The 19,951-nt window shown below is 39.8% G+C and overlaps 1 protein-coding gene across 17 annotated transcripts in view; it reads left to right on the forward strand.

Moving 5' to 3' along the window:
* The window catches only part of PRRC2C (proline rich coiled-coil 2C), a 67,170-nt gene that overhangs the window by 14,745 nt on the left and 32,474 nt on the right, over positions 1 to 19,951 (forward strand). For 16 of the 17 annotated variants that reach the window (XM_090146076.1, XM_090146084.1, XM_090146082.1 and 13 more), the window contains exons 2-16: positions 1,239 to 1,406; positions 2,425 to 2,602; positions 5,550 to 5,656; positions 8,070 to 8,201; positions 9,111 to 9,289; positions 9,640 to 9,719; positions 10,301 to 10,434; positions 10,518 to 10,605; positions 10,886 to 11,027; positions 11,985 to 12,059; positions 12,794 to 13,409; positions 14,158 to 14,327; positions 14,957 to 15,203; positions 16,259 to 16,472; positions 17,257 to 19,620. In XM_090146076.1, the coding sequence (XP_090002202.1) occupies positions 1,292 to 1,406; positions 2,425 to 2,602; positions 5,550 to 5,656; positions 8,070 to 8,201; positions 9,111 to 9,289; positions 9,640 to 9,719; positions 10,301 to 10,434; positions 10,518 to 10,605; positions 10,886 to 11,027; positions 11,985 to 12,059; positions 12,794 to 13,409; positions 14,158 to 14,327; positions 14,957 to 15,203; positions 16,259 to 16,472; positions 17,257 to 19,620 (4,841 nt within the window). In that variant the 5' untranslated portion in view covers positions 1,239 to 1,291. The remainder of the gene's footprint in view (positions 1 to 1,238; positions 1,407 to 2,424; positions 2,603 to 5,549; positions 5,657 to 8,069; positions 8,202 to 9,110; positions 9,290 to 9,639; positions 9,720 to 10,300; positions 10,435 to 10,517; positions 10,606 to 10,885; positions 11,028 to 11,984; positions 12,060 to 12,793; positions 13,410 to 14,157; positions 14,328 to 14,956; positions 15,204 to 16,258; positions 16,473 to 17,256; positions 19,621 to 19,951) is intronic. The other variant, XM_090146078.1, reaches the window with a different exon arrangement.

The raw sequence follows: 19,951 nt of genomic DNA on the forward strand, positions 1-19,951 counted from the left end.
GTCTACACATGCTCTAATGGAATAGCATTTGGCCCAAATCCTGCTGAAGCCAAACACCGCACTAAGGCTATTCACATCTCCATTTCTTCATCTTCTTGTTGGTGGCTTTTAAATGGAGGCAGAAGGCAGGGCAGGGTGGGAATGTTATCCTTCTTATATATATCAGACTTCCTGGATCTTTTGCCATTGGTTTATGTCATCATGACCAACTAAGTATTTTATTTCAGCTATTTATCTGTGCATTCTCTTTACAATACGTGAGTGCCTTACATGCGAATAGAGTTTCTCTTGAAGGTCTTTTGAGACTGTGTGTTTGACCATGAAGTTGGTTGATCACCAAGGAGTTTGAGCAGATTGGACAGCTCTGTCTTGCTTCTTGCTGTCTGGTCCTAGAATTAAATGCAAGAGTATTTGAGCACCTATAGCTTCTGGAATCGACGTGGGAGTATGTGAAAAATGGTTATTCCAGTGGCTGTAGTGATTTTTTTTTCCAGTAGTGTTAAAATTTAAACAGAATATTATTGTCTAGTCCATTTAATGAATGCCTGCTTGTGTTCGTAGCTGATGATGAGCAGAAACTCTGGCAAGTTTCTCCTAAGAACAAGAGAATCGTCAGTGATAATTACTGGGTGGTTCTTCTCAAGATCTGCTACTCTAGGGGAAGAAGGGAAGAAGAAGGCTTTCTCTAGCAGCCCTGTGATTTACAGTTGCAAGAATAGCATAGCTTTTAGTTCAAGGAATTATTTGCTATATGTCTGAACGTTTCATGTTTCTAGTTTTGATAAACTTCAGATTTGGTTATATTTACCTTCTCTAGCTGCTGAGTTTATGGTGGTTTTAATTGGAAAAAGCAAATTCCAGAAATATTGTGTTGCAGTTTGTGCTATCTGAGCACTTGGCTGCAGGAGGGGATGAGGTCATTGTGCTTCCCAGTGGGGAACTGGTTGCTGGTGGAAACTCTGCTTTTTTTTTTTTTTGTAAATTTGAGATTATAGACAATACTTAACATTTTGAGAGTTTGCTGCTGTTCAAATGTTGACCCTCCTGATTTTGTGATGGCGTATTGTTTCGTAACAGAAGCAGTTCCTTAGTCTAATATATTCCAATGCATCTGCGGTTTGCGTATGAAATAGTGCTTAATAATATTAAATATGCTGTAAAGTTTTATTTTATGACCACTGTCTTAAGTCCTGGCTAACATTCAAGTTGATTTATTCTTCTGGTGTTGTTGTTTTCAGGCTGATTTAGAGGAGTGAGCGGGCGGTTCCAGACTCGATGAGTTTCCATCGACATGTCGGAAAAGTCAGGCCAGAGTACAAAAGCAAAGGATGGAAAAACCAAGTATGCAACGCTCAGTCTCTTTAATACTTACAAAGGAAAGTCACTGGAAACTCAGAAAACCACAGGTAAATTAAACTGACTTTGTTTAATGTGTTTTATTTCATCTTCACTGTTGTGCAGCTAATTAAGAGGGCGATATGATCATTAACCACGGCAAGGCTTTTGAGCTGCTTTATACAACAGCTAAATGGAAGAATTGTGGAAAAACAGTTTTGATTCCACTTGCTCATTACCTGTAAACTTCAATTTAGGGAGAAACAGCATCTTCAGTTGAGTAGCATGCAAGTAAATAACAGTTTTATGGCTGCGGTTTCCATCTGTTATCAGTGTATGACGCACCATTCCCCAGCTCTGCTTTTTGTTGTATTTCTGAAGACAACAGCACTTATGCCACTTGAGTATATTTTGAGATCTTTAGTGTATACATTGGCTCCTTAAGTTTACTGTAATGTGGTGTTCAGAGGTTGAAAATGAAATGCTTGTAATTATAGAACATACTTAGCAGAGAATCTTGTTCATCTGAACTTATTAATTGGTGGTTAAATGTCCAGTGCAGTGTGTTGGTTTCATACTGCTTTCATAATTGTGATCTGGAGTAAACAAACTGTATAGGAATGCTTTTGTATGAGCAGCATCTGCCAATGGGGACTGGCAGAAAAAATGAGATTAATCCTGTGTGGGTATTGCTGGACCCATTAAAGCATGATAAACTTCTGAGGGGAGCAAGAAAATAATAGTTGACGAGAATGCCCTAAAAGTAGTAAGGTGTCAGTGTCATACCTAAAATGTCTTCTCCAACGTTCTGTGAGAGAGCATTGTGTACAAAGCAGAGTGAACATACATGCTTTTTTTCTTCTGGAATAAGTTAACCATATGACTCAATATTCAAAGCACTCACGTTCTCCCAAATCAAGTATTTATAATTCAATTTTTCTCATTGTTTAATTTAAAAAAAAAAAAAAGGAAAATTCTAATTCTTCTTCAATTTTTTTTAACAAGCATTTTCACTGATTTCTGCAGTTTTGCAGGAACTCTGTCTGCTAATCAGCATTGCTAACTTGCACTTTCTGTTTTGGCATGCAGTTGCCACACGCCATGGATTACAAAGTCTTGGAAAAGTCGCTATTTCGAGGAGGATGCCTCCCCCAGCTAACCTTCCTAGTCTCAAAGCAGAAAACAAAGGCAATGATCCCAATGTGAACATTGTGCCTAAGGACGGCACAGGATGGGCTTCAAAACAAGAACAGCACGAAGAAGAGAAGTAAGTGACCAATGAAATCAGGGTGGTTTGGCTGCAACATTTCTCTCAAGTTTTCCAAAACTTGCAGAGGATAGGAAATGGGAAGGAACTGGTTAGGCTTAAAAGACCTCAAGAGAGGTACTAGAGAGGAAATAGCACCTCAACAGTTAACATTATTAATTTTTGTAAGGAATAATGTTGCTTTTGGGGGAGTGGTAGGGAAGAACAACAACAAAAAGAAAAAAAAAACAAAAACAAAAATGCCGCTTAAGTTGAAGGCAGTATGTTTATAAATCTGGTATAAGAGAGCACCTGACCTGGCTACCTTTTCTTTAAGTCTTGGTGGCTCCTTATGTGAAATCCTTTAGTATATTCCTGTAAAAATTGGTGTAATCACTTTAAGATCCTTATGAAAGTAAGAGACATCCTTGAATATGTGGCAGCTAAGTTAAATTTAAAATTGACAATTTGTGAGTGTGCAAAAAAAACCTGTTTGATTTAGTGTGGTTTTCCTGATGTGTGACGGGAAAAGGTTAAAAACTCTTAATTTTGTATACATTAGTTTGAATCTTCTACTTTTCTTATCTGTTCTTACTACATGCACATTGTTTTGCTTAGTGTACCATAAATTCCAGAGACTTCTCATGGAAGTTTTCTGTTACAGACTTCACAATATTGTTTCATGCTGCCCAGATATGTGATACAAACAAAACAGGCGTGGGAATGGTGCTGGCTCACTGCTGTATACTGTGTGTAATTTAATTGCCCGTTCTCAGTACAATGTCATCAGCTAAGTTTGCTTCATATTTGTGAGGGAGATCTGACAGCAACCTCTAAAGAAAATAGACTTAAGTATTGTTCCAATAATACAATTAGAAAAAGTTTTAAAGCAAAACTTATTGTCATGAAAGCTTAAAATAGGATATGCTTCACACCGCAAAAGTGGAAGTGGCTTTTAAGTGTTTATTCTTTGACATGTGATTTGTTCTGGAGAAGATTTGAAATTGAGGCGCTAATTTAAAGATGCAGGAAGAAGTATCAGCAGTCTTTTTGCTAAATATCGATCCATTTTCTTGGTAGAAATGTAGCTAATTGTGGTTGTGGTTAGTTAAATGCTGCAGCTGGTGCCTTAATCACTTGATGGGGGCTTTGCTGCTTGTTGTGGTGATGCTGTGTTGTTAGTGTGTTCTACTCCTGTGCAAGCAAGAGATGACTGAAAGTTTTTTCCCCTTTGTGCTGTTATTTTATTTCTTCCCATATACTCCCCTACATCTAAATGTCAATTTTGATATCTCTGTGAAAAACTTAGCCTTCAAGGGTTCACTTCTGTGTTTAACTTTTATCTTTAAGTTAGTGAAACTGCCAATCTACAATATTCTGCCCAGTGTTTTGTGTGGTAGTTCCTATACCCCAGAGGTCATTTCCATTGGATCTAGTTAAGTTGGTGTTGAGCTCAATGGCTTCTTTAATAAAAACACGCTTCCATCTGCGCCTTTCCATTGCCTGCTACATATGCTAGAGTTATGTTCCAGTAGTTGATTGTGTTTCTAATTAAATAGCTATCCCTCATCTTCAACGACTTCTTGTAGTTACTACTATAGTTCCCCAATTTTCAGTGTATTTATAAATGTTTCAGTTTATGTATAAAGCATTCTGATACTTACTTCCAGTATAAATCCTTTCATTTCTATTGTATCACTGTTTTGGAGTTCACGGGAATTGCTTCCTGTGTTTACTTAATTCTTTCCCTGCTGCTTTTCCAAATTGTCACTGGATGGCCAGTTAGGCAAGTAACAGTAGTTTCATTTGCCTGTTCAATATAGAAGTCTCTGTCAGTGTGCTTCTGCAAGTACAATGAAATACCTTTTTTTTTTTTAATGATAGAATGATCCAAGTTGTTTTGTCCTTCCTGTTGGCATCTGCCATTCTGTCCTTATCTAGCTCATATTCCTGCTAGCAGTGGCACTGTACTGTGCTTTGGGCTGACCTGTGCAGTTCTCAGATTATTTAAAGCATTTGCAGTTGTTTTCTGAAACATTATGCAGTGGAATTTAACTGCTGTTTGAGAGGCTGTGTATAACGTTTGTGGAGAGAACTGCAGAATCTCTTGTTTTCAGAGAATGTTTGTGGATGGCAGTTTACTATTATCTTTTACAGAATGCAAAATAATCCTCAAGGTCTGTGGTGCAAACTTTAAAACTTTTTTTTTCCAGCCTGTTATTTCACTGGTTCTCTTCACTTCACAACAAAGTGGTTCCAGACTATTAGACTTCCCCTATGGAAAAAAAAAAAAAGATGCTAGGGAGCTGGAGCTCTTGCGGACTCTGATGCTTTGGAGTCTTAAGATATTTCTGAAACCTGCATATATAAATGTCTAGATTAAATATCTTCCTTTAGAATGCAGTCACCTTTTAGATTGGACGGAATGACAGAATTATTTTAAATGTTTCAGACTGTATTTGATCTTCATAGATGTAAATTTTCCCATTCCGATTCCCGGTGCCCATAAATTTTTTCATGGTCTCTCAGGCCTTATCAGTTCCTGGACATAGTAATTTCTGACATACATACTTGTCTTTCCCCCCATTCATGGTGATCTTTTTTTAAGGTGCTGTTTACACCCAACCCAGGAGCAATACTCCAAATTATTCCCTTCTATGGTTGTGAATTGGTTTCAGATGGTCTGATAAGCTGCTTAGAAAGTTATAATTCTGTTCATGACTGACTGCATTTTCTGCCTCCTTCGTTTCCATTCATTCCTCTCCACTTTGAGTAATCTCCTTCAAAAGAATTAGCTAATTTATTCCAATTTTAACTTTACTGTAACAGCTCCTTTTATGTAAGAAAATGCTTTTTTCACAGAGAAGTTATTGGCTCTTCAGCTGCGTAGTTATCTCATCTCATTCACTTGTTTGCAGCAGTAATCTTGACAATCTTGCATTCATTAGTGCTTTTCCTCTAACTCCAGACAGCCAGAGGTGCCACAGACACAGCCAAAACCTGCTGTTCCTGCTCCTCCAGAAGCAGCTCCTGTTGCCAAATCGTGGGCCAACACCAAGCCAGGTGGACAAGATGGTAAGTGATGTTAAAGGTACAGAGGTTCTTGTCCAGCCTGGCGGGCTGGGAATACTGCTTTTCACAGCATTCAGACTCAGCAGCCTTTTGAGTCCTGAGCAGAACAGCGGGGGCTACGAATGCTGTGTAAGCATCTTTTGTAGCCTATAAGAGTGGTAGTCCTGTCTGACTGCCTTTTAAAGGACCTGCATAGCCTTTTTTTTTTTTTTTTGGATTGCCACAGAAATAATGATCAGAGCATAAGGTCTTGAAAGTGGTTGTCCTGGAGAGAGAGAAATCTCAGCCACTTACTGTAACACCTACAATTTTTTGCATAAGAACCATAAACAGTTAACAGTCAATTTGGTCATAAATTTGGATCATTTTATGCAGAGTGTGTGTGGTCTTATTTCTATTTTAATGTGTGCTACCACAATACTTTCCTTTTTACTTTATAGATGATTTTGTTTTCAAAGTGGTAGTGTTCAAGTAAGTTTTGGGGTTTTTTGCTCAGGAGAAGCATTAAGGGTGTATTTGGTTGTTTGTTTTACGTAGTTGTTCTCACTCCTTACACACAATTACCACAATTGTGGATCTCAGGTTAAGTGTTTTCATGACAGGTGTGAGATCAAATTGAATCTTTAGCAGAGCTTAAAAATTGTTCGTAGAGTAGAGGTTACTTAAAATTTCCATGTTGCCATTATGGAAAATAACATATGACATGCTTTATTCCATAAATTGAAGACTTGCAAGCTTTCTGTGACTGAAAAAAGAATTTTGGCTTCCTTGCTGGAAAAAGTCAGCTCTCTACAGATATCTGAGAATAGTAAAATGGAAATTATATGGAGGTAGCTTTTAAGACTGTATTTGGAATTTGTTAACATCACATATCTAATGACTTTGCCATTTCTTGCTGCAAGTGTTAGAAGTAGCAATTCTATGTCCTACGTTTCTTGCTCTCCTGTGTAGTGCTCAGTGCTTCCTCAGAAACTCTCCTCCATAAAGCTCTTGCAGGAGTGTTGTATAATAAGAGATTAAAAAAAACAAAAAAGGAATTAACACTAGAATGCAGATCATTTTGCATCAAGCTTTCTACATAAGCTGATTAGATCATCTCTGATGTGACACAGGATGATTCAGCTCAATGGCTTCAGAATGCATTTAGCTAATTATTTTGTGGTTACCATGGCAGCTTGTGTGCCAAGCCCAGATGGCATCTTCATTTCATTCAATTAATGCAGTAGTGGGTTTGCTGTTTCCAGAAGAAATACAGAATGTGAACTGGCTTCAGCTGCTTGCTATCATCCTTAGTTTGAAACTTGGGATACACCTGTTGTGTACATACTTCCCTGATCTGCAGTTGGCTGATGGAACTTGTACTTCTTCCAGATGCCTTGTACATGTTCCAGGAGTCATTCAGCCAGCTGCCTCATGCTCCTTGTATAACACATCAGCTGAGTGAGGAGAAACTAAGTTCTTCTCTGATGCTACTGATAACCATGCAGGGAAAAAAAACAATCCCTAAATCTGATGGGGAACATGTATTTCTTTGGCTTGCGTATTGGTAGGGAGTTGGGAGTTAATAGCCACCATATTCTATTTGAAATCTTTAACAACTCTTGTTGGCTGAAGATGTGTCTGTTTCAGGCTGATAGCTTAGGTGCTGTTAGGCTGATAATTGAGGATACAAATGTTTTGCAACTGAAACATTGCTGCTGCATAAGCTTGAGCAGAGAACATGTTTCAAGATTCATAAAACTTTTATCTGCTACAGGATTTCCAAAATGGTTCCCTGGCCTGGCAGGCCATTTGCTTAGTGTGGCTGTAGTTTTCAGTCGCCTTAAACTGCTGGATGTGGCTGCTTAGGAGCATGAAACATCTAATGCCCAGTAACAAAAAACAAGTTAACATGACCTGTAGTAGGTTAAGTTGGAAGATTGAAAGCTTTTAAGCTGATCTGTGGGCACAGATGTAATTATTGTGGTATTTGCTGTCATGGTGTTACAAAGAAAGTGAAAAGAGAGGAGTTTATCCTGTGCTTAACATTTAACCCTTATAAAAGAAAAAGCAAAACAAGATCCCGGTCTTTCATTCTGTATTCTCAGTGCTATGATCCGTGGTTCTTTCATGAATCAGAGATGATAGAAGTTCTTTTAGCTGCTGGCTTAAAAAAATATATATATATATAATTGAGGTTGGGGTTTTTTTGAACTCCTTTTTTTTTTTAAGTTTACCTTATAGACCATGTAGCCATTCAGCAGCTTTACTAATAAATATAAACGTTTTATGAGGTTTGCTCTTGGTTTGCAAATTCTATCGCCATTAAATTAATGACTTTATGCTTCATTTTTTAAGGATGATCAGGCTTATAGGAGCGCTTTCTGAACTGCTTTGATTACAGAAAATTTATGACTGTAAATATCTTATTTTGTAGGTCCAGCTCTTCCAGTAAATAGTTATTTCCAGCAAGAGTTTCCCAGTCTGCCGGCAGCTGGGGATCAAGAAAAGTCAGGCAAAGAGAAAGATGCATCTGAAGAGGGCCATGGACCCAGCTTGAGGCCACAAAGTAAGTATATGATAGAAATTATAGTGAAATTGCATGAAGTTGTGTGGAATGCATATTCGCTCCCCATACAAAATAAACGTATTAATATTAAGGATTCACTTTTGCAATAAACACCTACATACAGTCCTCCTACCTGAAAATCTTGTAACTGTCTTCTCTGTTATATGGTTTTATTGTGTAAGAACTTGTTATAAAGATTTTTGTGTTTGGTTCCTTTTTTGCTTTACTGTATTCCTGGTGTGGAAAACAGGTATTTAATTGTGTCCTGCAGCTCACTTCATATTTGCTCAGGCTGGTGCTCCGAGGAGCGTTTGTTGCACAATCCTGGTGTTTTCTTCCACCTGCTAGATGCTGTGACAGCTAGAATGTATATTCAAGAACTATCCTTATAACCAATGAAATACAACCCTTGTCACTTCTATTCCATCCTTTATCAGACATACAAGCCAGTATCTGGATACTTCTTCACTTTGAAATGTAACGCATGGATATGTCATTTTGAGCTGCTTGAGAAGTTTGTTTCTCCTCTTAGAAAGAAGCTTGATCTTTCCATTGGCAGCATCTGTGTGTCAAACCAGCAGCAGCTCACTTATCACAGCTAAATCTGTTTTCTATCTTGTACTATTATCAGCATCCTTCCTAAATAGCGTGGTGTTTTAGAAGGTAGAGGAAGGTAGCTAGAGCTGTCTATAAATTTAACTCTTACCCTTTGGGATGTAGAGCTGAAGAGGATTAGAAAACAACCTCCATTTTCTTAGTAGCAAATGTCCATCTGCACAGATAGCTGTGTCATTGGAAACTGCCTAGAAAGATCAAGTGTGGTCATCTTTTCTTCTACTGGCTCTGCCTATGTAGATGCTGCTAGTTGGAGAGAAAATGGTAACAACAATTCACCCAATTCTCCAACAGATCAAGAAGCTAAGGCTCTTGGGCAGGAAGATGGCAATTCTACTCAAACAGAACAAAGTGATGGCCAGAAGGCAGCAGAGAAGAGGGATGCACGGTTACCACAGATCCCACAGCCCAAGATGAATGGCCAGCAACAGCCAACCATCTCGTCTCAGTACAGGGCAATGATGCCGCCTTATGTAAGTAGTGGTTACACAAAGTTTTAAGCAGCAGGGATTGGTTATTGGCTACTATGATTCCCTTTTGCCTTCTTTATCTTCCCTCCATGGGATGCTTAGTAGTTTAGCAAGAAGTGTGGGATTGTAGGTAGCTCCTTAAAAGATGTGGCTTCGTATTGCCCATCCTGCTGCACTAAGCTTCAGCTTGTCGGGGGTTGCTGAATACAAAGGTGATGGTCACACAGTCATTAGAGTAGGCTGTTTTGAGTGAAGAGCCTTGCTTTACTTCCATTATGATTCCACTGTTCTGAGTATGTTTTTTTAAACATATTTATTTTTAACAAATGGCTTCTGTTTTAAACTTTTCTTAGATGTTTAATCAGTATCCTAGAATGGCATATCCTCCTTCCATACAAGGCCCAACAAGGTTTCCAAATTCTGAGCCTAGTAGGTAAGATACAAGTGTTCTTGTTCTGTGATTATGAACTCTGCATCCTCCTGTAAAGGGGAAAAATTAAAAAGAAAAAAAGAACATTGCACTTACTGTCTTGATTACAACTATATGCTGTCACTAGTTAGTCTTATAACTTTGGCTTGTGTGGGGTACTGTTATATAGTAGCTGTACAGTGTTTGACATCTCAGCTGCAAAACTGGGAGAATCTTGCATGTTATAGGGGTTTTTAATGGGAAAAGCAGGAGAAAGGGACACCTTTATTATTTTGAGCAGCACTTTTATCTGTAAAAAGACTGTTGCTCTGATGTCACAATGAAAATTAATTTCTGGTTCACATCTCTACTGCTCTTCAATTAAAGTAGAACTCTAATCCTTTTTAAAAATAATTTTCCTTCTATGTGATGGTGTGACAGTAATTATTTGAACTGCAGTGGTCTCGTGTGATATATAGCGTTTATACTGACGTGAGGAAACAGTACTGTATACTTGAAACGAGTGTCATGCAATTTGACCTTCTGTTTAGTCATTTTGCTGAAAAAAATAGTGATGGTGGTCATTTTTTTTCTTTCTCTTCCAGAGGGCCAAGGGGAAGAGGACCGCCTTCGTGGTGTTCAGAGCCTATTGAGCGTCCATCCATTCTTAGTGCTAGTGAACTTAAAGAACTTGATAAATTTGATAATCTAGATGCTGAGGCTGATGAAGGCTGGGCAGGTAAGAACCTCAGATTAATGAGTTCTTTTCTTTGTATGTTTAATTTTTCTGAAGGATTAATTGAATATTTGCTTGTGTGTCAGGTGCTCAGAGTGAAGTGGATTACACTGAGCAGTTGAATTTCAGTGATGACGATGAGCAAGGAAGTAGTCAAAAAGAGAAGGAAAGTGGGTGAGTTGGAGCTGCTAGTTGCGCGTGAATGCTGCACAGCTAGCTTAGCTTTTGGGAAACTTGAATGAAGTGTGTGTGTGAAGTACTTACTCCAGAAATACTTATTTCAGTAATTAAGTACTGTATTAAACTGTTTAACTGTCTGCAGCCTGTGGGGTGTGAAGTGGAAGTGGTTTTTCTTGTGAGAATCTTTCACTCTTGCTTAGAGATTTTGAGGATAGAAGATAAATCACCAAAGAGCTGTATGGAATACTCCTGCTTTTCTCATCCCTTTGCACAGTGACGAACAAACGCCATCAAAAGATTCTCAGAGCTCTGATGCCCAGAAAGAAGCAGAAGAACAGACAAATGCTAAGTCTGCCACCCAGGCTTCTGCAGCAGCAACCAAAGGATCTTATGGCAAAAGTTCTCAGCTTGATCAGGTTTGTGTTTTTGTCTCTTTAGCTCTTCTGGCAAGAGTCTTGTCAGGGGAGATCCCATTCTGCTTCTTCTGAAACCGTCAGGTGGATTAAGATTATGAACATGAGTAAAAGCATTATCTACTGCTTATCTGAGCTGTAACAACTAATGGGGTGTTGCTTAGCTTCTGTTCCCAAATAAAAATAGCATGTCTTTGTCTAGTGAGTTCTAACCCACAGTTGTGAGAGATGAGAACTCTTATGTCAGTTACTGTTGCTCAAGTGACAGGTTTTAACTTAATTATTTTGTCTGTCCATTACTGTAACAGTGAATAAAACCATTCTGGTGTCCGTCACATTTTGTAGAGGCACAGAGCAATAGTGCCATGTTGACTCACATGCTCTCCTTATTTTTTTGTAAATCATGACCTGGTTTTCTTCAGTACAGCTTTGCAGTAGTGTGTCAGCTTGTTTCTTCTCAGGTAGATAGATTTCTCTTTAGACATTGTAGAACGCATCACTTCAGCCATTTTGGTTTTTGGATTATCATGCAGTAGAATGGCAACCATCTCAGCTTATGCCTGCTTCAGCTTGCTGGGGTTTTTGAAAAGCTACTATTGGCATTGAGTGAAAATTTCCTGACACCAGTAACAATGAAGATGGGGGATCCTGAATTTGTTTTTCTTGCTCTTTTTCTCTGTAGAAAGATTGTGTCATTTTCCAAGGTTTGATGCTACACTGAATCTGAAGAAAAACATTGCAGTAAACTAAACTGCAAAATTTGGATGCTTTTTAAGTAGTTGTTCAGCTGCAATGAAGATGTTCTTGCCCTCTTTGCATACTAATCTGTATCCTATGTAAGGTAGTTCACTAGATACAGTATTTTAATGTAGTAGGAAAAAGTACACCTAAAAATTACTGGCCTTGCTCTTGTTACAAGCTTACAAGCTATTTTCTCTGGCACTGTGTTTGATCCAATAGGATCGGAGTCCAGCACAGCCCTCTGTACATGAAAGAGGTGGTCCTCCTCTTCATCCCAAATCAATCCTGCCACCGGTAAGAAAGATCAGAATTGTCCTTATTTTCTTGAGTTATATTCCTTAATGCTGCGATGGAGGAAATTAAACTTGGAAAAGTAACAATGCTTCACATAGGGTTAGCCTTTTTCTGTGACAATGTGATTGTAGTAACTGAGGTAAGAGTGAGACCTCAACGTAGCCATGCTGCTAATTGTTTGTGTAAATTGTGTAAGTCTTGAAAGTGGCTTGTGAAATGCATGTGAACTTCAAGAGTTTTTGATAATCTAGCCTTACCTGGGACTAGAGAGGAGAGGGGCATGAAGAGGGTGTTTAAGGGCTGCGTGTGGCTTAATATTGGCTGCGTGCCCAGGCAGACAGGGAAATGATGTTCCAAGTGAAATGTGTAGGTAGTAGGTGCTTAACAATTTTCAGTAGTGCTCATTAAAATCTTGATTATCCTAAGATAACCTTGAATTTCTTTGCCTACTTGGACTTTCTGTCTGAGATCTGCCAGAGCAAACTGTAACCAAATTAAAAGGTGTTTGTCATCTTTGCAGCCACTTTGCATTAGCAGCAGTAAGAAGTGACACAAGCTCAACTGAATCTTTACTTCTACTTTGACTTAAGGTTGTATGGAAGGTGTCTTTCAAACCTTACTTTGTAAAAATGCCATCCAAACGCATCAGTAGGCAGACAGTTAAAATGTTGTATTTCAGCTAGTTTGTTTTACGTAATCATGCCATAGCTGACTCACTGATTTTAATACTACAGCATCCTCCTCCTCCTGATCGCCAACTAGGACCTGGAAGGCAGGGACCCTTTCCTCCTAAACCGGTACCAGATGAAGATGAAATCTGGAAACAGAGGAGAAGACAGCAGTCAGAGATATCTGCTGCAGTTGAGCGAGCCCGTAAGCGCCGCGAAGAGGAAGAAAGAAGAATGGAAGAACAAAGAAAAGCAGCTTGTGCAGAAAAGCTGAAACGGTTAAATGAGAAATTTGGCTGTATGACAAAACCCTCCCGTGAAGACCCTCTGAAAGAGAGAGAGAGGGAGAGGGAAAGGGAAAGGGAGAGAGAAAGGGAAAGAGAGAGGGAGAGGGAACGGGAGAGAGAGCGGGAAAGAGAAAAGGAGAGGGAGAGGGAAAGGGAAAAAGAAAAAGAGAGGGAGCGGGAAAGGGAAAAAGAAGAAAAAGAAAAACTGGAGAAAGCAAAAGAACAAGAAAGGGAAAAAGAGAGAGAAAATGAGAGAGAGAAGGAAGAAAAAGAGAAGGAAAAGGAGAAAGAAGAGGAGAAACCAGTACACGAAGCCCCTGAGCCTGTAGAACCTGTGGTAACGCCTGTGGTAGAAAAACAAGAAAGTGAAAGCAGGAATAACAAGGAAGAAAAAGGTATGCTTACATGCAGGTAGGAGTTGTCTCTCTTGCAGCTGAGCCACAGAGCGTAGTAGTAATCTAGCAGTCTACTTGCCATACCTGATTAACTGTGCATCTAGATCATATGTTTTCCTGGCACACCACAACTGCTGACTCTGTCATTTGAGCTAGACCTGTCTGGCCAACTCATCAAAGTGTTAAAGGAAAAATTGAGTTCTGTGATTTAAGCAGAACATGAAAGAATACAGAAAAGTAAAAGACTTTTTTTTTCTTGCTAAAAGAGAGAGTCAGTGATTCGTATTGCCAAAAGCAATGTAAATTATTTCAGCTATTCTGTTTTTTAAGCAAGCCTAGAGAAGTAGACACAGCACATGTTTATACTCAATGCATTTTTTTGTAGTGGAGCTTGAGTGCCTCTGTTAGACTATTCTTTATATGTTGTTTTCATCCCTTAAGTGGGTAAAAATGATTGTAAAACTGAACTTTGGTTCATAAAGAAAGTTATTAAAATTTAAAACAGTAGTGCTTCTTAAATCACACAATAGTTACAACATGAACTGAGCAATCATTTATGATTATTTGAGTTTAAAGGGAACTCTGAGAAATAATGTTTTGAAATGGTTCTTTTAGTCTGTGTGTATTTTGGAAACAAGAACTGTGAGGTTAGAGAAAGCAGGTTTGCTTTCATTTTAGAAAGATATCCCTTATTTGACTCTCTGGTTAATGTGAAATACACTCTTTTCTCCTGTATTTGTTTTTTCAGAAGATCAAGCAGTCTTTACCCGACAAGACAGTGGTCGGAATGAAAAAGAAATTTCACAGGTGACTCATGAGAGCGAACCAGAATCAGGATCTCAACCTCGTCCTGCTGTTTCCTCAGGCTATTCTAAACAGTTCCAGAAATCATTACCACCAAGATTTCAGAGGCAGCAGGTAACCAACTTGTTTGCTAAAAGGAAGAATAACACAATGTCTTCTGCTTCATTCTGAGTAAGAATGTCACTATTTAGGGGCGGGGGAAGCCTAAGTTGTTGGTTTCCAGCTTCTGTAATGTCTACTGTATTGGCTGAATTGGTTTTATAGGGAGCACTTCCCATCACTTGCAAAGTACACAAGTGAGCAGAAGACGAGAGAGGCTTCTAAAACTGGCTGCTTTTGGCATCAGTTACCAGAAATAGAGCATTACCCTGTGGATACTCGTGCAATCAGGGAGATCTGACTATCGTTCTTCAGCTTTACATTAAAGGCCGTGGCACTCGCAAATATATTCTGCATTCAGTTTCTGTGGTCTGAAGAGCACTGGTCATTCACAGCATGAACAAAGTATAGATTGTTCTGTATCTCAGCTGAACACTAGCAAAAATGTAGCTATTTTAAATTGTACAGTCTTTTCCCATCACCTCCCCCTTTTCTCCTCGTTCATTCTGATTTGTTTGTGATGAATTTTCAAAATGTTTAGTATCCTAGAGGTGACTGCAATCCTTGTTTCCAAGGGTTATTTTAATTCTGCTCAAGTCTTCATCTTAACGTAAAGTCCTATCATGCTATTTTCTATTATTCAGGAGCAAATGAAACAGCAGCAGTGGCAGCAACAGCAGCAAGGTGTAATTCCACAGTCTGCTCCCTCACAGCCTTCTAGTGGTCCTGTCCCTCCTCCCCAGCATAGACCTCTTTACCAACCAATGCAACCACATCCACAACATTTGGCTTCAATGGGTTTTGATCCACGGTGGCTTATGATGCAGTCTTACATGGACCCACGAATGATGTCAGGAAGGCCTGCAATGGATATGCCTCCTATTCATCCAGGTAAAATCTGGCAACTCTTCTGACTGTTGAACTTTCGGGTTTGAAATAGATGTCTTTTCTTAACCACATTATATACAGTAAATGAGCTTTTTTTTTCTTTAAAGATAAGTATCATTTGAGACTAAGTAGGTTGCAATGATTCTGCTAGATAGAGACAGTCATGCATCAATATATATCTTGACTACATAGTAAAATCAGAGCTTTCTCCTGTATCATGGGCAAGTTACTGATAGCAGGGCTGTATTCAAAATATCAATATAAGGCTTACTTGCTTACAGTTATTATAGTTGGCATGAGTTAGATTGTTATACTATAAAAACAGTATATTTATGGTCCATCTTCCATTATTTATTAGCTCTTGGTATTATTTCAATTATTTTAAAAAATGAAATGTTGTTTTTATCTGACATACTAGCACTTCTGGAGTCTTGTTCAATTCCTGTTTTCAAATTCTTGACACTAAAAAGTCCTTTTAAACTTTTGGAATAGTTGTTTGATTTGAGAGTAGAAAAGCTGATGTGCGTAAATAACATGAGACTGGCAGATAACGTAGTGGGGAGACCACTGAGTCAGAAGGAACAGGGCACAAGGAAATGCATCTCTTGAAAGGAATGTAGAGATTGAATTGAGGAAATGGTAACCTAAGCAAAACTGATGATAACCATGGTACTGCTTTTACAATGTTTACAAAGTAGGGCCTAAAGTCTTAATAACAGTGCCAAGAACGACCTTGTATGTACATTCATCTTGCTTTCTGCCATTCATATCTTAGAGCAGAATCTTCATTCTCACGCTTACAGGTTTACAGGCCTTGTTCTTTCTCTTACGGTGGAAACAGCTTTTGCTTTTGTTGGTACAGAGGGCACTGGTGTGGATATGACTTAATCATTCTGGGGTCAGTTGACAGTAAAGAGGCATTTGGTTCCAATAAGAGAAGGTACAGAGGAAAAGTAGGAGGACAGAGAATAGGGCTTTTCTGGACCTGCTGATGTACTTCATGCGTCATGAGCTAAGTCTCTTTGCTAATTGAGCTGTTGAACTTAAACTTGTAACAGGAATTATGCCTCCCAAACCACTGATGAGAAGAGACCAGCTGGAAGGATCAGCAACTAGTTCAGATTCATTTGAACATATAGCTCGCTCAGCAAGAGAGCATGCTGTTCCTTTGTCAGAGCCCCGCATAATGTGGGGGTCAGATCCGTACCCCCATGCGGAACCTCAGCAAGCTAGTTCTCCTCCCAAAGTGTTAGAAGAACCTGACAATTTGAGGTAAGCCTGAGTTACGTACCCTTTCATGTCTGTCACTACGAGCCAAACCTGCTTACACATTTAGCTGTGTAATTTGTATTGTAAAACATGGTTTAAACTGTAAATTCAGACCAAGTTAATGGCTGCTTTTCACACAAAACTTTAAAAGGAGTTGTGGCTAGAGGGAATGCACTTGGCACTGTTGTATAAACAAGACATGCCTGCTACATAGTAGGGCATAGAAGAACAATTTGCCCATTGTTTAGGATCCTTAACCTGATTTGATGAGTGGTGATTGCGATAATGCTATGAATTTTCAGTTTTGTAGAATGCTGCTGCAGTGTTGTATACTGTCCTTCATCTGCTCTCTGTCTTCCCCATATTGGTGAGCTTCTGCCTGGTGTACATCAGTTTCTAAAGTGATGTGTATAAACAAGTGATATAAACTAAGATAGTTGCTTTGGGCAACTTTAAAGTACCCCCCTTGTTGTTTTTCTCCTGTAGCATTTCCTGTGTAATACTTGCTGACAGCCTCCTAACCTGAAGGTTCTGCTTAAAATGTATATATAGCCATTAATGTTTATGGATTCCTAAAACAGACTGTACATTCGACACTGAATTTTTAACCAAAGTGGCATGAAATAGATATCTATAAAACTGGCAGCCACTGTGAAAATTCAGGATACATTGTTTCCTGAATCTGACAGAAATCCTTCATACAAACAGAAAGTCATTCAAGGAAATATTTATGAATGAGAACTTCATTTCCCCCCCCCCCATAATGTTCTTAATTATTGTTTCTTAGATCTGAGGCACACTTGGAGCAAGAACGAGTTGCTGTTCCCGCTGCAGCTTATCCTGTAGAACACAACCAGCTAGACTCTCATCCAAAGCCAGACTTTTTCAGAGAACCAGGAGAGGTTGAAGTACAAAAGTTCCCAAGCAGGCCTTTGGAAGATGCCCAACCTCTCCAAACTGACACATCTAACACTAAAGTTAATTTTGAAGGAATTGATGAGAATGTTTCACGCAGCTCTGCAGAAGAACTCATGCCTGTTGGGGAAAGTCACTCTTCATTAAAGAGAAGCATTTCCCATGGCTCAAGTCATTCTCTAAAATCAGAAGAACAGAGGAACGAGACAACAGCAAATATCCCTAAAATAAGTAGCAGGCCTGTTGAGTCAAAGGAGACAATTGAGAGAATTGAGATTAAGCCAAAAAAAGAAGTTTTGATCAATAACAGAACATCCGAAGGACCTAAACTTGAGAAAACATTTAAACCTAAGTCTGAAACAAGATGGGGTCCTAGGCCTGGTTATGGCAGGAGAGAGGAAGGCAGTGACAGACCAATAAGAAGATCAGGTCCTATTAAAAAACCTGTGCTTAGAGACATGAAAGAGGAGCGTGAACAGAGAGAAGAGCGTGAACAGAGGAAGGAGAAGGAAGGAGAAAAGATAGCTAGTGAAAAACCAAGCAAGTCTGAAAAAAGTGACAAAAAAGAAGCACCTCAAGTGCCAGTGCCTCAGACTGAGCCGGAGACATCCACCTCTAGCAGTGCTCCTCTAGCTAAGAAGATAGTCCACGATGCTGCTCCAGCACCAGCAAGCCCGGAGAGCACTCAGACTGAGACTACAGCTAAAGTTCCAGTTCAGCCACCCACTCCTCCAGTCTCGCAGCAGCTACCAGCTGCACAGCCTGCTGTTCCACAGCTTCCCCCTGCGATACTGCAGCAACCACCAACTCAGCCCGTAGCACAGCAGCTGCCACAAGCACAGCAGCCAGTTACCACAGTGAAGGAAGAAAAGCAGACGGAGAAGGTAGTTAACAAGGAGGTTATAGAGAAGCCGCGCTTAGAAACCAGACCAGTAAAAAGAGAGCCTGGTTTACCACCTAGGACATACTGGAAAGAGGCTAGGGACAGAGACTGGTTCCCCGATCAGGGATACAGAGGCAGAGGTCGTGGGGAGTATTATTCTAGAGGTCGTAGCTACAGGGGTTCTTACGGAGGACGTGGTCGGGGAAGTAGGGGCCATAATAGGGAGTATCCACACTACAGAGATACCAAGCCTAGAACAGAGCATGTGCCTTCTGGGCCTGTTAGACAAAGGGAAGAGAGTGAAACTCGTAGTGAGAGTTCAGACTTTGAAGTGATTCCAAAACGACGGAGACAGCATGGTTCAGAGACTGATTCTGACAGCGAAATCCATGAAAGTGCAAGTGACACTCTGCTTTCAGACAAAGACAGTCTAATCAAAGGCAAACACCCAAAAAGAGAAGAGAGAGCTGATGGCAAAAAACCTACAAAGCCACTGTCATTCAAACCTGAAAACAATATCAGAGTGGACAATAGATCTCTGGAAAAAACATATATAAGAGATGATGAGAATAAACCTAAACCAGGGTTTCTTCCTAAAGGAGAGCCTTCTAGACGAGGCAGAGGGGGAATGTACAGACGTGGTGGAAGGGATCCTGGTGGGCGTCCTCCACGACCATCCACAATAAGGAGACCAGCTTACAGAGACAATCAGTGGAACCCCAGGCAAGCGGAGATCATTAAACCAGAAGATGGGGAGCCTCCAAGGAGAAATGAGCATTATGGTCCTATACCAGTTGATAAAAGACCTCCAAAATTTGAGAGGAAGTTTGATCCAACTAGAGAGAGACCACGAAGACAAAGGCCTGCTCGGCCTCCAAGGCAAGATAAACCACCACGCTTCAGGCGCCTAAAAGAGAGAGAGGCTGCATCAAAGATAAATGAGGCAGTAACTGGCTCATCAACTACTGTTGCAGTCACTAATGTTGTTACAGAGCCCTCCAATACTGCTCTGGATGTTTCAGGTAGTAAGACACCAGACTTGTCTAATCAGAATTCTTCAGACCAGGCAAATGAGGAGTGGGAAACGGCCTCAGAAAGCAGTGATTTTAATGAGAGGCGTGAGAGGGATGAGAAGAAAACAGCAGATATAGCAGCACAGGTGGCTGCAAAAGCAGGAGAAAACACTGGAGTTCCAAAAAGGGAAATAGCCAAGAGAAGTTTCTCTAGTCAGCGGCCTGGAATAGACCGTCAAAACAGACGTGGTAACAGTGGGCCAGCTAAACCAGGGAGGACCTTCTCAGGGCCTAGGAGTGAGAGACGGAGTGGTCCTCCACCCAGAAGTGGAAAAAGAGGGTGAGTACCAGCTTTGGTTAGGAGGCAGGCATAGCTGTGGTCATGCATTGTCCTGTTGTGGTTCAAAGTCATTAATAATTGTTTTAGATTTGTAGTGACTGGTAGACATGTGCAAGATAACCACATGCACCAATATCTGTGCTTTCTGTTTTTTTGGTTTGTGTGTATATTCCAGAAAATTGACTGAATTGTACAGTGTTATTTAGCCTAATTAAAAGAAAAAAAGATGCATTTTCTCAGTTGGGGTATATTTTCCAAGATCTGGGTGCAAGCTGAAGGATTAATGTGAATGCTTTTGCAGTTTAATACATAGATAGCTGCATTTCATTTG

The sequence above is a fragment of the Phasianus colchicus genome, chromosome 9 (genome assembly GCF_987193195.1).
Source record: "Phasianus colchicus chromosome 9, bPhaCol1.hap1.1, whole genome shotgun sequence".
NCBI classification, from domain to species: Eukaryota; Metazoa; Chordata; class Aves; order Galliformes; family Phasianidae; genus Phasianus; species Phasianus colchicus.